We start from the raw sequence: 19,159 nt of genomic DNA, 5'->3' as shown, positions 1-19,159 counted from the left end.
TTGGTACGATTTTGTGTTGTTGCTGTGGAGAAAGTAGAAAATATAATGAGTTAAAAAGGTAAGAAAATACAGAACAAGTGGAGAGTTTTCCTTGTTTTGGGTGATTTATAACTGAACAGGCCTTGGATTAGCCTCCTGAAGTCAGGCTGGCTTAAATTATTTAGAGCAGGAATAATGATGTCTCGCCATGCGAATCCTCCCTCAGTGCTGCTTGGATCTGAACAGTCGGGTTCTGAAGCTTCAAGGCTGCGGCGACGAGCTGCCCTTCCTGAACACTGTAACCGACGGCCGGCGCCAACACGACACCAACGAAAACCTGTGAGCCGACTCCGCATCAGCTGCCAGGTCTCGTCATCGCTAACGGGCTGCAGCTGCGAGAAACGATGCCCTCTGTTTTTATCTGGACCGTCCAATCACAGCGTCACTGCCAGAACATGGATGATCGTTCACCTCTGTTGTTCTCAAGCTCACATCTTCATGTCTGCTGAGTTTTGACTTGATTTTCTCTGATAATCGTCTAGTGAAGCAGAGCAAAACCTGATCTCGCCAGGTTTTGGGATGATGCTGTGTTTTCTGTTCTGCTGCTTACGAAAAGAAAAATATTTAACAATTTGAAGTGAATTTATTTTGAATCTATGATGATTTGGCTGCTGAGGAATTGTGTTGAATTACACCTCAATCACATACTGAGATTTATTTCCACTTTATTTTTTTTTCTATGTTACAAAAAATTGCCTACAGTTCTGTAAAACTACGATTACCTATTAGGGCCGTTGTGGATAGAAAAAAGGAATAAATTCCTGTAAAAAACCCTCAAATTTTGAGATGTTCTAAAATGTTTTGTGAAAAAAAAAGCCAACAACTTGGAAGTGTAAGTTTCAAACATTTGCAGGAAACTAATCTGATAGTTTGAGGATAATCTGAGAACATTTTCTAGAACAAAAACAGAAATTGTCTGTGCTCCAAACAATGAATATTTACAAGAAAAAAACTCAGAAATTTTGAGATTAAGCTGAAAATTTCTCTGGAAAAAAACTTTCAAATGACAAAAACTGAAATTTGTATGTTTTTGTAAAGATATTTTTTTAGATTAATCTCAAAATGTGAGTTTTTTTCTAGAGATTTTTGACTTTTCAAACTCAGAAATGTTGTTTTTTCTAGAAAATTGGATGGAAATGTACTTCTTTCCCCTCCATCTACAACGGCCCTGATGCGCCGCCAGTTAACACAGATGTTTGGTGTTTTAAAATTAAATTTGTTTGGGCTAAATAGTCACTCCAATTGGCAGAACGATGAGAAAAGTTATCTTGGATTAAACCAGTGCTTTCCAACAATTTTAGGTCTCCTCATACACAAAACTGATCTTGTCTGTAATTGTAAAATTGTGGTCAACACTGAAATTTAAGATGCAACGTATAAATTGTTTCATTGTTTTAAATGTTTGTCAGTTTATCGTATTTGCTTATATGGAAGTCAGAAGTCAACCGTGTTCAACTTACAAGGATTTTCTTACTATTACGTTAAGTGACTAGGTTAACTACTGTTAGCAAAAAAAAGCTAATAAAAGTGAATATATTTTTACTGCGACTGAGGCATATAAACCCTGCGGTGTTTGTTCATCAATGCGTTGTTCAGTTCAGTATGTGAGTAATTTTATGATGTACAAATACACAGAAGCACAAACAGCTAATCACTGCAACTATTACTGTACTTCATACATGTAGCAGTAGCCATGTTGGATCTCGACATCCATCGCAATTTACTTTTACACTTCAATCTTTAAAAGAAGTTGCTTATTTTATGAACTTAGTACAAATGGACCAAACCCTTGTTTAGCTGTGATGATGGTGGCTTCTTAACATTTTTTTCAGAAGACTAAACATTTACAAAATATATTTTAGCACCCAATAATTCTTGTTGATTTATTCAATTTCAAACTCGAATGAAAGCAGTTAAATGGAAAACACCACACTAGACTACAAAGACTTCACGTTGGTTTAATGTTTGTTGACTGTTATCTTCAGAAAACCTTTTTTATTATTATTCACATTTAAATTTTCCATTAATTTAAAACAGACATTTTTAAATGACTCATTTGTTTCACACAGAAGAATCTGCAGGCATCCATTTCTTTCTTTGCAGCTGAATCGTTAGCGTGTTAGCTAACATCAATATGTTAGCTAACATTTAGCATGTTAGCTAACAGCATCGAACCGTTATGAATTTGAAATATTACAAACGTAGCTCACTATTTTATCAAATACTCAAGTTTAAGATCTGAGCAGTTAAACGTCAGATTAGCATTTCAGGTTAGCTAAATATTTTCAGTTTTATCGTTTTTCTCCAAGCTATTTTTAGCATCTATAGCATCTCCTAATGGTCAAAATGATATTTATTCTTTTGGTTGGAAATCACTGGATTAATTAATTTAAGAAACAACTGAGTAAAGTGTAGTTTTGTTTTCTTTCCTTTCTGTTACTTTGGAGACAGATGGCAAAAAAAAATTATTAATGATAATCCTTCCAGTAAAGTGGTATTACATAAAAGGATGAAATGCCCTAAATGTATTTAAAACATTTAAAATTCGGTTTGACTCATTTCATTTTTGGAAAATATTCCAAATTTCTACAACTTAATAAAAAATAATTGTGATTTTTTTTTAAAGTTTTCCACACACTCCTCAGCCTGACAGTAATGTAGATTTTATAACAGCATTTTCCAGAAAATGCCCTAAAAACAACTAAACATTGATTTGATATATTTGAGTCAGACTCAGAAGCAACAAAAACACCAAAACAGTCCTGATCTGCATGACATTGTCAAGTTCAGCCTTTGTATAAATAAGTCTGCATGTGGTGTTCTAGTCAGAAAATGTCACGTTGGAAGTCTGTAGGGCCAGGATGTGAGTGCGTTTTGTGTGCATGATTGCATAGCGAGGTTTTGTTTCTTTTTCACATGGGAAAAAAACGGAATCCTTCCCATTTTCCCAACTGGGTCGAAACAAAACAAGCTGCCAAAAGCCAACCCCAGCTGCCTTCATGCTCTGCCTCTTTTAGGAGACTTTAATCATTTGGTTATGGCTCAGCTCCAAGCCAAGGTCTCCTCCTCTTCATGCTAATCGTTATAGATATGGTCTTTATTGATATAAATATTTCACCATTTCTGTTTCTGATGCCATGGTTTCTGATTTGTTCACATAAAATAAGCAAACTAGCAACCTGAATTATGTTTTCATGGTTCAGATGACCAAAAGCTGTTTATCAGAGGCCATCATGCTCTGCTTTGAGCCCAACCATGCTTGCGACTGTGCTGCACAGCATCCATCCACACACAGATTGGCAGTATTTGTTTCTTATAAATGTAGTAGTGAAATTACTATTCTGTGTGAAAGGAATTAATGTATTAAAGAAATTTATTTTTGGTGTTTTACCTCTTCTGAATAGTATTTTCTCTGCTTAAAATAAAATCTGTATTCTGGCTAGCTGTTCTCCTTAATATTTATGGAAACTACTTACACTTTGGGTCAGTTCGTTATGTGGCAAATACAAAAGTGGAGTGGGGCCGATGAGGGAAAGGAACATCCTTCACTTAATCTTGGAATTCTGACTTTTTTCCAGATTTTTTATTTCTCAGAATATTCTCAAACTTCTGACTTTAATCTCAGCATTTTGAGTTTTTTCTCAAAAATTTTGACTTTTTTAAGAATGTTTACTGTAATTTTCACATTCATCTCAGAATGCTGACTTTTTTTAGAATCGTTTTTTTTTCTTCAGAATTTGACTTTTCTCAGAATCTCAGAATTTTTTTTCTCCTAGAATTCTGATTTTTGTCTCAAAATTCTATTTTTCTCTGAATTCTTACTGTCAGGATTGATTTTTTCTCATAATTTTGACTTTCTTCACAAAATTCTGACTGTTTTTCTTCAATTTTTGACTTTTTTGTTAGAATTCTTTTTTTGTCATTTTTGAAATTTCCCCCCCAAATTCTGACATCAATCTCAGAATTTCTCATAATTGAGTTTTTCCCCAGAATTGTGACTTTTTTGTGAAATTCTGACTTTAGTTTTGTGTGATCATAAGTCAGAATCCTGAGAAATATCTAGAATCAAGTCTGAATTCGGAGAATTTTTCAGTAGCTCTGTTCCTCTTCTGTAGAAAAAGACTCCTTGTCTGTAAAATGACTAAGCAGACTGTTTGTAGGAGGGCTCTACAAGAAAGACGGTCAGCGCAACCCATTACATTGATTCCCATAGACAAACTGTTTGCCCTTCTCTGCCATCCTTCTATAAAAAGCCCAGAAAGCAGATGTTCCCACAGCACCAGAGGGAAACGACCCGCTGCCATTTTTACAAACACACAATCTCATCCTGCTGCACAATAGATTATTTTCCCTGACAGAAACACAGCACTGCTGTATACATCGTGTCCAAACGTTATTCTCAAATAATAAAATCTCTTTAAATGCTGATTTTTGGGGAGCTTCAGAGACACCAACCAAAGACAGAGAACCCATCTGCTGAGCAGGAACAGACACCGACAGCCCTGGTTTAAATTCACAGCAGAGTCCAGACCAACTCTGCAAGTCAAAGACCGTCCAATTACTGACTGCAGGGATGTAATTTGATTTCTTCTTTTACACTACAGTTTATTAAAGTCCCAGCAGCTTTCAGCTTGTCAGGTGACGCTTCATTTCATTTTGGCTTCATGCGACAGCTCGCCGTGTCGGTAAGCCAGGAAACAGGGGTTTGTTGGGGGGAACGGAGGAATATAAAGTCACACCAGACCTTGTTAGAGAAGAGCCCCCTTTATCCGCCCCCGTCTACTGTTTTGAGTCATTTTCTACACCCACATCCTGTTAACACTGCAGCCGATAACACCTCTGGTTGGAAAGTTCAGTTATTCTTTCATAAATCACAATGAAGCTATGCTTTCGCTTTGCTCAGCCGCCTTCGTCTCTGCAGCAGCAACAACTCAACATGTCGAAACGACAAACTGGAAAGCAGAAAAGGAGCAGGTGCTGAATTCATTCACTAATATTTATGCATCAGAGCTTCGAAAGTTAAATGTTACATTTCAAAACCAAAATCAGCCGCAAATGCAAAAAAATCATTTCATTATTGACTGAAAAGCCATCCGAATCATAAATGAACTGTTCTCATGTTTTTTTTAACTGTAGCACATTAATTCATTTATAACAAAAACAAAGTTTAGAAGTGAAATAATCTACCAGTATAAAAATAACTTAAAAAACAATCAATACTAAGATATGAAGGAATCTTGTTGAAAAATAACAAGTTCATTTCCTCTCATTTCAAGGGTATTAAAACTAAAACAGAAATACTTGGTAAAATGTATTTTTAAAACCCTCGTGGTGACTAAAGCATCCCTTAAGGTCAGTGTGGGCAGAAGGACTTTAACTCTGATCACAGGCTTCCCACTTCCACACCAACAGGTCTGTCCTGGGTGGATTTTACTCTGCCTGCTGCCTCACAAAACGTCAAATATCTATTTGCCCTTCATTTCTTGTCAATACCTTCAATCACCTTCTTATTTATTTATTTCCTCCTGCTGCTGAAGACATTAAAACACCCAGTGAAAGCCTGTGGTTCAGTAGCGCTTTGGGAATGACTCACAATTCGAACTGCAGTGTCTATTGATCAGATCAGGGCTTTTGTAGAAAAAACTTGTATAATTTTCTTTCCATTTCACAACAATGCACCATTTAGTGAGTCTACAACATAAAATCTAAATAAAATGCTTTACTTGTGGCTGCAGAGTTACAAAATGTGAAAAAGTTCATTATTGTTTCATTAAAGTACTATAAACGCAACTTTCAAACATGACCGTCCCAAACAAACTGTTGCTGACGCTCAGAGTAAACCAGTACAGGCTAGAAGAACCGAAGAGAAGCTAACAGCTGCTAGCAGTGAAGCTAACAGCTGCTAGCAGTGAAGCTAACAACTGCTAGCAGTGAAGCTAACAACTGCTAGTAGAGAAGCTAACAACTGCTAGCAGGGAAGCTAACAACTGCTAGCAGTGAAGCTAACAACAGCTAGCAGAGAAGCTAACAGATGCTAGCAGTGAAGCTAACTTTGAATCTTTCCTTTTCATCTTGAGACAATTTACTTAAAAATATTCAAATGCAACAATAAAACAAGCACATGTTCATAAAATATGCCCTAAAATTATGCATAGAAATTAGCCAAGGTGAATTTACGAGGCTTTTAACAGAACGGGTTTGTGGCAGAGAAACACTGAACCGCTTTTAAAACGATTTGTTAAACCAGACGATTAAAAACAACATGGTGTCGAAGAAAAATGGAAAGAATCTCTGCACAAGCTAAAATAAAACCCATAAAGCAGCCGAATCTTATCTTTTCAAATCTATCTTTATCCAGAAAATAAAAACAAATACCGTCATAAAAATTTAACCTTACACAATACAAGTACATAAATCAGACGCTGCACAGATGAGATATTTTTATCTCATCTTTAATGGATATTTTGCCATTAAAAAGGACAAAACTGCTATTTTGTTAAGCTTAATTTGAATAAAAGTGCCTCAGTTGCGGTCATGCACCCTAGAAGTCAGTTATCACGACAAGGCCAGAGGCCCGGTGCAGCCGGGTCACAGGGTCAGATGTTCGAGACATGTTTCATGTACAAAATTTATGTCTGGGAAAAATCCTGGAGCAAAAGTCAAAGCCACAGAGGATTCATCATCATCAGGCCAGAGAGGTTTCTGCATACTAAGCTGACATTTTCTCTGGGAGATCATGCTGAGGAAGCCATGTACATCAGATAGTTTACATATTAAAAACAAGAGCCCGGTTCTGCTTGACCATTAAAGGTCATAAATGAGCCGCAATGAGCTCTCAGAATGGAAATGCTCAGCAAGCTGCAGCCGAACAAAGATGTGTTCTGATACAACTGCAAAAGTTATTATTATAAAATCCACTTATCTATAATAGGAGTCATTTTGTTCGGATGCATTTCCTTTTAGGGATGCAAACGTTTACCATCTTAAAGCTTCAAGAATTAAGAATTGTTATTAATTTTGACTGCATAAATAAACCAACTAATGAATGATACGTTTGTCTGATAAAATGTTTCTCAGCTGCATTTAATGATGCAGGAATTGTCATAGTGACAAAAAAATTAATTATTTGGAAATATTAAAGAATGCAACAGGATAAAGCAAGCCAAAAATGAAGCCACTAATAATACAAATCAAGTTTCATTATTATTAAATAGCTGAACAGTTATGAATGTCAAACTGATAATTCAACACAATAAATTAATTCAAATACAGCAAGCTGTTTAAAGATATGGAATAAGAAAACAGTTAACTCAAGATAATGAGAAATTATGGAAATGAAATTTGACGCATGCATTTTTGTGAAATTCAATTACAAGTTACACAAGATTGTGTCTGCAGATGAATTTTTTTATGCAGGCGAGAAAGAAAGACTGCGGCATGCAGGATGTCCACAAATCAAATGTGAATGAGAAACAATTTGCAGCAACTTCATAAAAAGCAAAGATTGCAGAACAACTGAGTTAATCAGTGAAACTCTTGGTGTTGGATTGAGCAAGTCTCTAAAGGGCAGCTGAGAGGCAGCGGCCTCCCAGGACACCTGAGCTTCCCCCAGTCAAACATCTCATTTATTTTTCATAAGACACAGGCAGCCAAACATGGGCGGTCACTGGATCCTCCCCAGAGGAACAGTGGGTGATTCCCCCTGCCTTTCCAAGCGTCACGCCCTCCGAGGAGATCGCTGCTGAGACAACACTGCCGTCTTGCTGCCTTTGTCATTATGAAACAAACGCTGTTATGTAACATCAGCAGGGCTTTATACATTTAAGAGAATTCACCAGGCAAAGAAAGAGGAGATTTCAGTGGTTATTTGACATACAGGCGGTGTTGATCTGGACTCTGGTGAAAACAGCGAAGCGTTTCCCCTGCAAAGCCTCGAGCTTTCATCCTCCCCTCGATTTGTTAGGAGCCAACCTGAGCAGACAGAATACAAATGGCAGAAAGCACAGGAATAACAGCAGCCGCTGGGGAACGCTCTTTATTACAGTATTTACATTAGGAAGAGAACGCAGCATACGACACGTGCATATCGATGTACATAGAAAAAAATGAGGAGTAAATCTCTGCCAAACTCAGAAATGTTTAAATCTCAGCAATATTTAAGAAAAAAAAACAAAGTCTGAAAAGTTGAAAACTAGCTGCAAAAAATTGACATTTTGAGATTCATCTGAGACAATTTCAATAAAGAAAGAAGACATTTTCAAAACTTGAAAATTTGCTAAAGGAATTTTTTTAGATTAATCTCGGAAATTTTCAGGAAAAAAAAACATAAAATAGAGTTTGAAGAGTTTAAAACAAACTGGAATCTTTTTTTAATTCTAAGATTTATCTGAGAAAATTCTGAAAAGATCGAGGAAATTTTTGGGTTCAAAAAGTTTACAAATTTATAGAAAAAACTCAAATATTGAGAATAATCCAATACATTTTCTAGAAAGATCAAGAAAATTTTTGAGTTTGAAAAATCTGGTGGAAATTTTCAAGACTTTGTCTTTTGAAACTTAAAAAGTCCCAAGATTTCTCCTGAAAAAATTCTGAGATTGATCTCAAAATTTTACTTTTTCCTCAAACAAATGTTCAACGTTTGATACTGTGATACTTTCTTCCAAAAAAGAAATAATAAAAATAACAACAATGAGCAAATTTTCATCCAAAAATGTTAAGATTAATTGCACACATTTCCTAGAAAAAAACTTGCACATTTTTCAGATGAATCTAATTTTTTTTAGTTTTTGGGTAGAAATTCGCTCCTTTTCCCCCTGTCCGCTGTGGCCTTAATACGGCGCAGCAGAAAACAGAGAAGGAGGCTGAGTGGTGGAAATCTGTTGCTGCGCTACGTCTGTCCGTCCTGGTACAGAACATTCGCCACCAGATCTCTCACTGCAGCCGGATCTTCACTGTCTGTGGAGACAAAAACAAACAATGTGGAAATTACTGATGACACCGGATAAAACTGTCCAAGTACAGAGAAAAAGTATCCATATCCTATTAACTCTTCCTCATCTTCCACCCACAATTGTTAAACTTTATGATAGAAAGACAAAGAAGTGAATAACTGAAGTGAACACGTGATTGACAGTGCTAAGACCCTCCCCCTGGCTCTGATTGGTCGTTTCTGACCAGGAGCTGTGCATTTCTGCAGATGACTGTAGGACAACAGGAATGAGGCACAGGATTTCTTTGCAGATGATTTGTCTCATGTTGTACTTTTACGACAATGACAGTTTTACCAAATATTTTGAAACGTTTCATACTGCAGATTTAATCCCTTCTTTGTGATGTCAGACAGGTCTTATGTAGACAGTTTATTTCTGTTCATGAAACTGGACATATTTAATAAGGTCAATCACAGATAATTCATGATTTATTAAAGAGAAAATTTGCATTTCTACACCAATCTTAATGTAACCTCACAGCATTGCTTTGCACTAAGAATATTCCATTTGATTTCATCCATTTCTTTTATAATGAGGTTTAGGTTTGGCGTTGACAGCAGAGCTCTGATCACTGACAGCACTGTGACCTTTAAAGAGCAAAAAAGGAAGAACTGCTCACATTAATATGAACACAAACAAAGGATGAAATTCAATTAAGTTCAAAGACTTTTGAAGGCGTCGTCCCGTATGCAGTGGAGCAAAAAGAAACAAGACAGAATTACATTTATAAATAAATAAAATGAAACTAAATATACAGTGTATACAAGCAGCTCAAAGAGATTTTTCAAATTTATTTCAGCTATGATTATTGTACAGCAGCAATGGATGGATGATGAAAAAAATGGAGAAAATGATAGATTTTCTCCATGATAATTTATATAACTTTTATACAATCGTATGTGGAAACAGAAAGATGTTTTCTTCTCATTCCCACTGGAAGTTATTTTTAGTCAAATTGTGAGGCAATATGTATATAAAAGTAACAATAAACCTTTTCCATCCTAAATTTCTGACCTTCAGTTGTAATGCCATGACGGTTTCATTGTGTGCATTAATGCATGGTAAAGAGGACCTATTATGCTAATTTGAACTGGTTAAGTTAGATCTATGGGCTACACAAAACAAGTTAATTAGATTTTTTGCACAAAATAATTTTTAGATAATGAGATTTTAGGGTTCGCTTGTCTCTAGCACTTGAAAACTTTTTAATACTTGCATACCTGGTGAAAATGGAGGTTTAGTTTAACTTGTGTAATAGTTATGAACATCTCTCTCACTTCTGTTGATTCACAGATAAACTTCACAGGAAACGTCCACCCTGTTGATTTCAGGTGATAAAAAAAGCCTCCTTACCTTCTCACATCAAAACTCTTCAGGAATGAACCAAGTTTTTCACACAGGCAGACTGAAGTCCTTCATCACAAATTAAAAACCTAGGAGTAACTTGCTTTATTTAGAAACCTTTTCCAGTTTCGACAGAAATCCGAAAGGCTCTTAATAATCAACGTTTGGTCTGAGGACACGTATTAAAATAAAAAGGACGGCAGGGGAGAGGCTGAGTGTCGCTGTGTAACGTTTCCGTTAGCTTAGATTATACAGCACAAACTTCTAATTTATTTTTCCCATTTTATACTGATGGCAGCCATTTGGAATGTGATCATTAAAAAAAAAAATCCAAATATAGACTGCTTCTCTTCTTTGAATGAAATCTGTCACCATTTTTCTTCTGCTCTTGGTAAAGTTAGTCTCAACTTCAACATGATGTGTTAAAAAAAAATATCTAATTTGTAAGTTAAATTGAATCTTACTGAGTGAAAATCACTGCAACAGCAGCAAGACTAATGTTTCACCCTGAAAGATAATTAACAAAAGAAATTAACAGGAAATAAACAACCATGGAGGATTCGGAATAATAATTAACCAAATGCTGACTGAAGGCAAACGCTGTGTTTGTGATTAATACAGAGGAGCAAGACGAGAGCAGCGGGGAGAAGAGCGGAGAAGCTGTAGAGTTGATGGACAAGCTGCAGATTTGGCCGGGATAAATTTCCCTCCTGACCTCGTCTGTCAGTCACGATGAGGGTTTTATGAAAGACTCTTATTAGCTGTTAAATAAAACGCCAGCAGCAGAAGCAGCATCTGGTTAGCTTAGCTTCACATTAAAGCTGGAAAATGGGAAAAACAATCCTCCAATTTTACTTTTTAAATTCTTTTTTATACTTTTAATCCTTATGTACTAAAACTGTCATAGATGGCTTAAATAAAAACAGAGCCTATTGAAAGAGTGTTGTTACTGTGATCTGGTAGTTTGTTATGGCAAATTAACAGACTAGAAGCACAACCAGTTTGAGTTTTTGAGTACCGATCATCTGCACCCAATATTTCAACGGGTTGCAGCAACTTATATAACGTCTCATCGATAATTATTAGCTATAACATAAACATTCATCAAAAAGCCACATCAGGACAGATGTTAATTAGCTTATGCTCAGAATACTTAAGCTAGTTTACGATAAGACTTTCCCTCATACAAATAAATACATTGAAATCTAATTTATGCATTTTTCTTTATTTTTTACATCAAACTGTCTGACTGGAGAGAAACCTTCACCATCCATTTTCTAAAAAACAGAGGAGGTTTCTTAAACTTGATTAAGATTTTGTTCTGAGTTTTCTTTATGTTTATTCAGGTTTCCTTGTGTTTATAGATATATATTTAATCATCAAATGTAAATGAGAGGCTTAATCTGCATTCTTGAATGTATAAATTACACATAAAAACAATATAAGCACATAACCAATCTTTTTTTTTTTTTTTTTTACATTTACTTCCTCACTCATTTACATAAAGATTACTATTACGATGGAGTTGCAAATAATTAATTGACTTATCGATTAATAGTTTATTAAAATGAAAAGGAGTTCCAATCGATTAACTAATAATGTCAGTTTAGGCCTTATTTTAGTGTTGTAGTTTGGCCGCCGTCCAGCAGAGGGCGCCGCTGCTCATCCTTAAGCAGAGCCAAACAAAAACAAAGATGGCAGAGAGCACCACCCAGAACAAGAAAGTGAAACTGAACGGAGTCCGGTTTTTATGCAGTTCAGCTTAATATTATCATTATTAGGTACCAAAAACAAAAACAACAACAATTAGGTCCCTTAACAGCTACTGATTGACCTGGTAATGATTTATTTTTGTGTTTATCCTCATGTTACTCTTCATTTGTATTTGTTCTCCTCCAATCTTTACAAAAAATAAAAAAGATAAATCCCATGTATGATGAGTCACAACCCGAGGCTTAAAGCCAGAGTTTGAGACTTTAATTAAGCACTTATGATCCGCTACTGACTTCTTAAAGGTTGTGTATGTGCAGCTGGTTTGATTAAGGAGGTTCTCGTTGAATCTTTGAATTTCACAGATTAGGCAGAAGTGCCAGTCCTGCTTTGTCACTCTTCTGATAAGCCAGCAAACACATTTCTGAAACTGTGAGAAGAAAGTGGGCAGTAAACCTCTCCTCCGTCCTCATTACCATTCAGGTCAGAGTCTGAGTGCCAGCTCAGGACTGAACGTTTGTTGGCTGCAAACAGTCACAGTTTGTCTCCTGTTCAAATAAAACCTCCAACTGAGGCAATGTTTGCTGAATTTAATGAACGATGTTCTGGTTGGAGCTAAATTTGCTTCCTGGAGACCACCTCCGAGTTGTTTTTGTACTCACCAACTCCCAGAGCCTTCAGCTGGCTTTTAAACTCGGGCTTCTCCTCAAGCACTCGCAGTAGGTTGGTGGACTCCATCCGTTCAAGCTCCACCTTCCAGTAGATGTAGATTTTCTGGTTGAAACTGACGTACACCAGACAGGGGCTGTTTTTGCCCTCTTTGCATGTGTACTGACCTGAAATCACAGATTTGAATCCACATTTTGAACCTAAAAGTTTTGTAAAAAAACACCCATCTGGTCAGGATACATTCACAACCTTCAATGTTTCGGAGGGATTTTCTGTAACAAACCAAAACAAAGTAGTTCATAACATCTAAAAGGTGAATTATGCAGAAGCATATTAAGAGCTAACATTAGCTAATGATAGCATATAAACTGCAGCTAGCTTAGCATAAATAGTAAACTAATAGTACCTGATGTGCAAACTTGAAGATATTATTTTGGGTTAGCATTTTGCCCACGGTCATCATCAAAGACAGGCAGTTCTGTGCTGTTATAAGCTAAAACTAGCATACTAGCTAATGTTGATATTTACGCTAATGACAGTACAGCAAATAGTGAAAGACTTTCAACACTGCATTTTGAATCCCAAGTTAAGCACAATGCTACTTAAAAATATTCCGAGTACTGTTAGCATAAAGAGTTGCTAGCGCTACTGACGCTCTTATTATTGTGGTAATACATTATCAAATACCTCACTAAATAACACCGACATATAGATGATGTTCTATATTCCGTATGTTAGCAAATTAGCTAAATGTTAGCATTTTAGAACCTATCAGCATATTGGTTGTATTGACTCTTTGACACCATGTCATTTTCGAGGCGCCATGACGGACCGAGCTACTTACAATTGTTTTTACAAAGTTGTTTTTGCCAGTTTATTCATGGTTTATACTTGTTGGAGTCGTGTTGGGGCTCATGGACGGCGATATTTACAAAAGTTATTAACAGCTAGCTTAGAAACCGACCCGTACTTTCTCCCTCCTCGCGTGTTGGTCAAATTACAAACTTTCACTGAATTCACACATTATTTACATCTCCATGTCCTAAAGGCTATTTTCCCTTAAACCGGAGCAGCACTAAAAACGTACAACAGACGAGATGCTAAAAAGTTTATTTTCATACTTCCATACTCCGTCATGTAGCTAGGCTAGGCTACATAACGGAGCGCCATTATCTCCATGGTTACTAACGGTTAGTCGCGTGCCTTCTCCATAATGTAGTATTATAATTATACATATTTATAAAGTAAATAACCGTTAAACTTCTTACCTTGTAAAAAAGTGTTCGCTGCAAATCCGCGATAATAATGACTGACACCTGCTATCCATCGCCGCCATAGTTTTCCTCATTAACAGTTAATGAATAAAAGGACAAGCTTGGTTTCCACCCTTGTCTGTTTATACAGTCGACCGTTCAGCACTCTGGCAATTTTTAGAGTGAAATCAACTAAACAGAAGCAATTTTAGGCGACCGACTGCCTGTTGTTTGACAGGCTTTAAAGGAGCGCATCGGTTGTTTGGACGTCCATCATGGCGGAGCGGACGGATATCTGAACAGCGTGACGTGAGACGTTGAAGCGTTAGCTTCTGTTAGCTAAGATGCTACAATGCAACACAATAACGTTTGCTACTGGTAGCAACATGCTAAAAGTAGCATGTTTTCAGAGACGAACGATTTCAAAATACAGAGTTCAGAATCGCACTATGGGCTAACTAATAAAACCGTTAAGTTGGGACTCTAGAACAATGTTATTTACTAAACACTGCCTGGGCAACATTAGTGAAACCTCATCATAAAAACCAAAGAAGGCAGCGGAAAGGTCAGGTTGTGAAGTAGTGGAGAAGTTTAAAACAGAGTTACTGTTTTAAACTTTGTTTAAAACAGTAATTGTTTGACGGGGGATCCGTCAAACAATACGTCAAACTTGTGAAAACCTTTGCAGCACTGTCTGGTGATCCAAATGAACAACATGGAGCAGCAGGAGTCAAGTGCAGATGATTTATCTCCATTTCAGCAAAGAAATGAACCTAAAATAAATAAAAGTAAATTTCTCACGGATTAATAGTGCCATCTAGTGGTGATGGTTTAGCTCTACACCTGGCCAATGAATGATACAACAAAATGTGATAAAGGGCAAACAAAACATATTTTAAAGGTTGTTTAAATCACTTCTACACCCAAATGCTTCTATATTTGAGTTGCTCTTCTATGTTTAACTGTGATTTATTATTTAGAAGCTGACTATGAACAAACTGAGAAGCTACAGAGCATCTTTATCATATTTATGATTAAACATTGAGCACTAGGCTCTGCAGCCATTTTTGCACCCCAGTCAGAAGAGTTTTATTGATGTGAGAGATTAACGGGATCTAAACCAGATGAGGTTAGAGAGGACAGATGGAAGCCTCTTGCACATAAACCCAGACTGGTTCTTTTTCTTTTCTGTTTGTTTCTTCTTTCTGGACCAGAACCAAGATGAGCGCTGGTGGTTTATTTAAACTGTTGACAGTTGGCTGTTGACTTGTTGCTGTAAATACTGAGCAAATGTCTCGGTATAAACAGAGCAGTCTCTCATTTCTTTATATTCAAAGCAGCCACAACTTTTCTAAAAGGAGCTTCAGGATATTTTTTCTTGAATCTCAATTGAAAAAAAATAATTTATTGGGATTGATAAAGTGTTTTTGAATTGAATTTGAATAAAATGAATCTGAATCATAAAGTTATTGAGTCACCTGCACAGAAGGCGTTGACGTTTTCGTCAAACTGGAAGCGCACCACAGTCCTGTTGTGGTCGATAATGTAGGTCTGACCGTCCCAGGCGCAGGCCACCACCTCCTCTCTGCCATCTCCCTGCAATTAAAGACCCAAACAAACTGATTTTCACCCAAAGAAATGAACCTCGAACTCATAATAGATTTATTGAAACAACCAGTTTCAATAAAAAGACTAAGCACAGACTCACAGTGACGTCAAGTTTCTGCAGAGCGAAGAGCTGATGATCGACCTGAACTGACCACAGGAGCTGCTCTGAGCTGTCCATCAGCTTCAGGGTTCCTGAGGACAAAAACAGAGATTTTATATTCTTTAAATACAAGAAATTACACAAAATGTTCCTTTAATAAGCTTTGGTCAAATACTCGTGAACATAAAGTTTGAATTCCTTCATCAGCATTTCACCAAGCTGTGCTGAGGCCTGCTACTGGACTTTGGATGAATCTAAAGGTTGTAGTACAATAGACTCCTACACTGATGAGTTAATTGATTATTTTATACATTATATTGCTTTATTAGAAGCTGGTTTTGTCATAAATAATGATAAAAAGAGACAAAAATCCCTCTCTCACCATCTAAAGTACAAAGTGCAAACAGTCCACATTTTGATGATTCTTCTTTTGAACCTAAAAAATAAAAAAAAGAACATAATTGAAAACATATTAAATCAATATGTAGAGTTTTTGCCGATGTTTTTGTGGGAAACAAACAAAAAAATAGAGCAGAAACAAACGGGTTGATTGTCTGTTATCAACATTAAATATATATCTTTTATAAATATGCCATGAATTCACAGTTTTATAAGTTAATTATTTACAAGCTGAACTCAAATGAAGAGGTGCATGACATGACCCGGCAATAATTAAGTTAGAAAATCATTTTGAAAAAGTTTAAATAATTTGCTGTAATCTGTATTAAGAGAGAAAAAACAGTAAAACTAGTACGTTGTTAAATAATTTAATGACCTTTGCTTATACTGCCGATGAGGTGAGTGGAAACGTTTTTGTTGTGAATCCGCCCGCTGGTCAGGTGGAGAACTACATCTCTGGACGGCAAGTCACTGTGAACAGACACGCAGCTGATCGTCCAGCAGCCAAGCCCGTGTTCTGGGTCTGACGGGGTTTACCTGCCCGGCGTGGCAGGGGCGTCGTCCTCAGACTCGGTGGAGTCCTGCTGGGTCCAGGTGCAGAGCAGGATGGCGTAACCGCAGCCCGGCTGGGACACCATGAGCTCCGGCAAACCCTCGGGACCCGGGTTGACGGACAGGCTGTCCACCTGCAGAACGAGCATCAGAACACGTTTCTGTTATTTAACAACAGAAACCACAAAATGGTTCCTAAAAGAGGAAAGTGAAAGGGGAGGTGAACAGCCAACGCTTGTTTTTAGAGGAGCTTAATTTTTTCAAGTCAAGTCAAAGTTTATTGATATTATAGCACATTTACAAAAACCTCATCTGACCAAAGTGCTTCACAACAAACACAACATCATAGGTAGATAAATAATAACACAGAAAATGAAATTAAGTTCAGTAGAAATAATTAGACAATTATAAAAAAGATACCGAAAGCATATTGTATGAATAAAAACCAAACTACTGAATTTTAGCTGTAGCAATTTTCTTCCATCCTTTAACTTTTAACAGATTATACTTGTAAATAATAACATGGTGACAGCTTCAACAAATATGCCAAAATATATATTTCTATACTAGCTATGCACTGCAGCTTTAAACCTGAGGACTCGATAACAATATTGAGTATATCTGAATTTGATATTTAATTAATTTAAATTATGATTTTTCCTGAATTCCTGATTTCAAGCTTCATGGATAAGAACTGCTTGACTAAATTTGTAACTATGGATACTTCTGCACCATAAATAATATCTAAAAGCTTGAGACCTGTCCCTCCAGTAGCCACTTCTTCAGGAGAACCAGCTGACCGGATCCCCCATCTGAACTGTCGGACGGCTCCTCCCAGCGGAAAGCTCGGACCACCCGGTCTGTGTATCCCACCACCAGCTCACAGCGCCCATCTCCGTCTGCACACATACAGATCACCACTTTTGCAGGGAATCTGCTTTGCATTGAAGCAGATAAATGGAAGCAAAGGTTGTACCGATGTCACTGATGAGGATGACTTTGGTGTTGGCCGGGATGTGTTGGGTGAAGAAGGGTCTCTGGTCGTCAGGACACAGGAACTCATGCTGGCTGGAGGAGTCGGATTTGCTGGCGCTGGCCGCCGTCACGTCGAAGAGGTGGAACCATCCTTCTGCTCCCACAGCGACGACGAGATTCTGGAAAACATCCAGGAAGCTGAGTGGATCATTCAGGATCCAGCTGCTTCTGATTTAAATCTGCTCACCTTTCCCTTGTTGCAGACGTCTCCGACTGCGACGCAGGTCAGCTGGAAAAGCAAAACATGTCAAAACGGGCCAGAAGTCACATTTTGTTCTGTGGTTTTCTTGTTCTATACCAACCATTCCCACACAGGTTCTTGTGACCCAAGGCTTGGATTCATCATTCTTGTAGACGAGCAGCTTTCCACTTGTGTCTCCAACAATTAGTTCATTCAGCTGCAGAGACACGAACACAAAGCTTTAATTCATTTATTTATATCTTAGGCTGTGATATTTACTTCAATTGAGAACTTTTGATATAAATGTGAATAAGTTACTTTTAATTATCTCATTTTGTGCATGTAGGATAATAAGAGCACCTGGAACTAAATATATTTAACATTAACAAATATATGATGACATGTTAAGACATACATTTCTGACAACAACAACAACAAAAAAACTTTCGAAATGAATCTCAGAAATGTTCTCAATAAAATCATAAATATATGAGTTTTGTGAGTCAAAACCTTTTATGTTTGACACAAAAAAAATATCTGAGGTTAATTTCTAATTACTTTTCAAACTCAGAAATAAAAAAAAAACAATTCTAGAAAATTTCTGATTTTTTTTTTTGTTTTAAATTTCTGGATTTTTTTTACGGAAATCTTCCTGTTTCTGGCTACAGTGGCCCTAAAACAGTCAAACCAATACAACCTCAAAATACATTAAAATAAGAATGTTTCACAATTTTTTTATTTTTAATGAACAATATAGCTTATTTATCATTCTCGTCTAAAAATCATGTTCTATTTCAGTTAAAAAATGATCTAAACTTTATAATAAAGATTTCATTAAAATATGATACACCAAAAATATATGAATTACTTTTATTTTGAATCATCCACCCCACATTAAAGTGCACTAATATAAGCTGTAAAACAGACACAGAACGATAATAATAATAATAATAATAATAATAATAATAATAATAATAATAATAATAATAATAATAGTAGAAAAAGAAATTATCTTCAGTTTAAATATTAGGAATACTGGGTCAACTTTAGCACGGGTGAAATCTGGAGGTTTATTACCGAGTCGTTGTCTGCGTCTCCCAGGCAGATGGCGTGAGGAAACATAGTTCCTGTGAAGTCCAAACTGATCCGGTGCACAAAGGTTAACGACCGCATCACCACTGGATTAAAATCCGCTAAACTGACATGTGGAAAACGTGACTTATTTCTGAGGCTAAATCCGAAGCTAACTCGTCGAACGGTCGCTCTGCTTCCGGGTAAA

At 36.7% G+C, this 19,159-nt stretch overlaps 2 protein-coding genes across 2 annotated transcripts in view; one reads left to right on the top strand and one right to left on the bottom strand.

Annotated features, from left to right (window-relative positions):
• nrip2 (nuclear receptor interacting protein 2) overlaps positions 1-3,481 on the top strand; it is a 28,186-nt gene extending 24,705 nt beyond the window's left edge. The window contains exon 6 of the mRNA XM_055020434.1: positions 206-3,481. Within this exon, the coding sequence (XP_054876409.1) occupies positions 206-322 (117 nt within the window). The 3' untranslated portion in view covers positions 323-3,481. The remainder of the gene's footprint in view (positions 1-205) is intronic.
• Positions 3,482-8,056: 4,575 nt separating this feature from the next.
• On the bottom strand, positions 8,057-19,159 carry itfg2 (integrin alpha FG-GAP repeat containing 2). Its single transcript, XM_055020468.1, has 12 exons — positions 18,958-19,159; positions 18,002-18,097; positions 17,887-17,928; positions 17,641-17,818; positions 17,424-17,563; positions 16,650-16,798; positions 16,489-16,583; positions 16,096-16,149; positions 15,714-15,805; positions 15,484-15,601; positions 12,746-12,919; positions 8,057-8,994 (listed from the first exon to the last, which is right to left on the bottom strand). Exons 1-12 carry the CDS (start codon positions 19,051-19,053, stop codon positions 8,927-8,929), a joined length of 1,302 nt encoding a protein of 433 aa, XP_054876443.1. The 5' UTR covers positions 19,054-19,159; the 3' UTR covers positions 8,057-8,926.

Source organism: Poeciliopsis prolifica, unplaced genomic scaffold (assembly GCF_027474105.1).
Source record: "Poeciliopsis prolifica strain line A6 unplaced genomic scaffold, Auburn_PproV2 SCAFFOLD067, whole genome shotgun sequence".
Taxonomy (NCBI): Eukaryota; Metazoa; Chordata; class Actinopteri; order Cyprinodontiformes; family Poeciliidae; genus Poeciliopsis; species Poeciliopsis prolifica.
Note: the sequence above shows the minus strand (reverse complement) of the source record. Positions and strands in the feature narration are given on the sequence as shown.

Coding starts and splice junctions, on each gene's coding strand:
- itfg2 (XM_055020468.1), bottom strand. CDS start 19,053: ATGCGGTCGTTAACCTTTGTGCACCGGATCAGTTTGGACTTCACAGGA. Junction 18,098..18,957: donor GAGACGCAGACAACGACTCG/GTAATAAACCTC, acceptor GTGTCTCTGCAG/CTGAATGAACTAATTGTTGG. Junction 16,799..17,423: donor AGTGGCTACTGGAGGGACAG/GTCTCAAGCTTT, acceptor CTCGTTCTGCAG/GTGGACAGCCTGTCCGTCAA.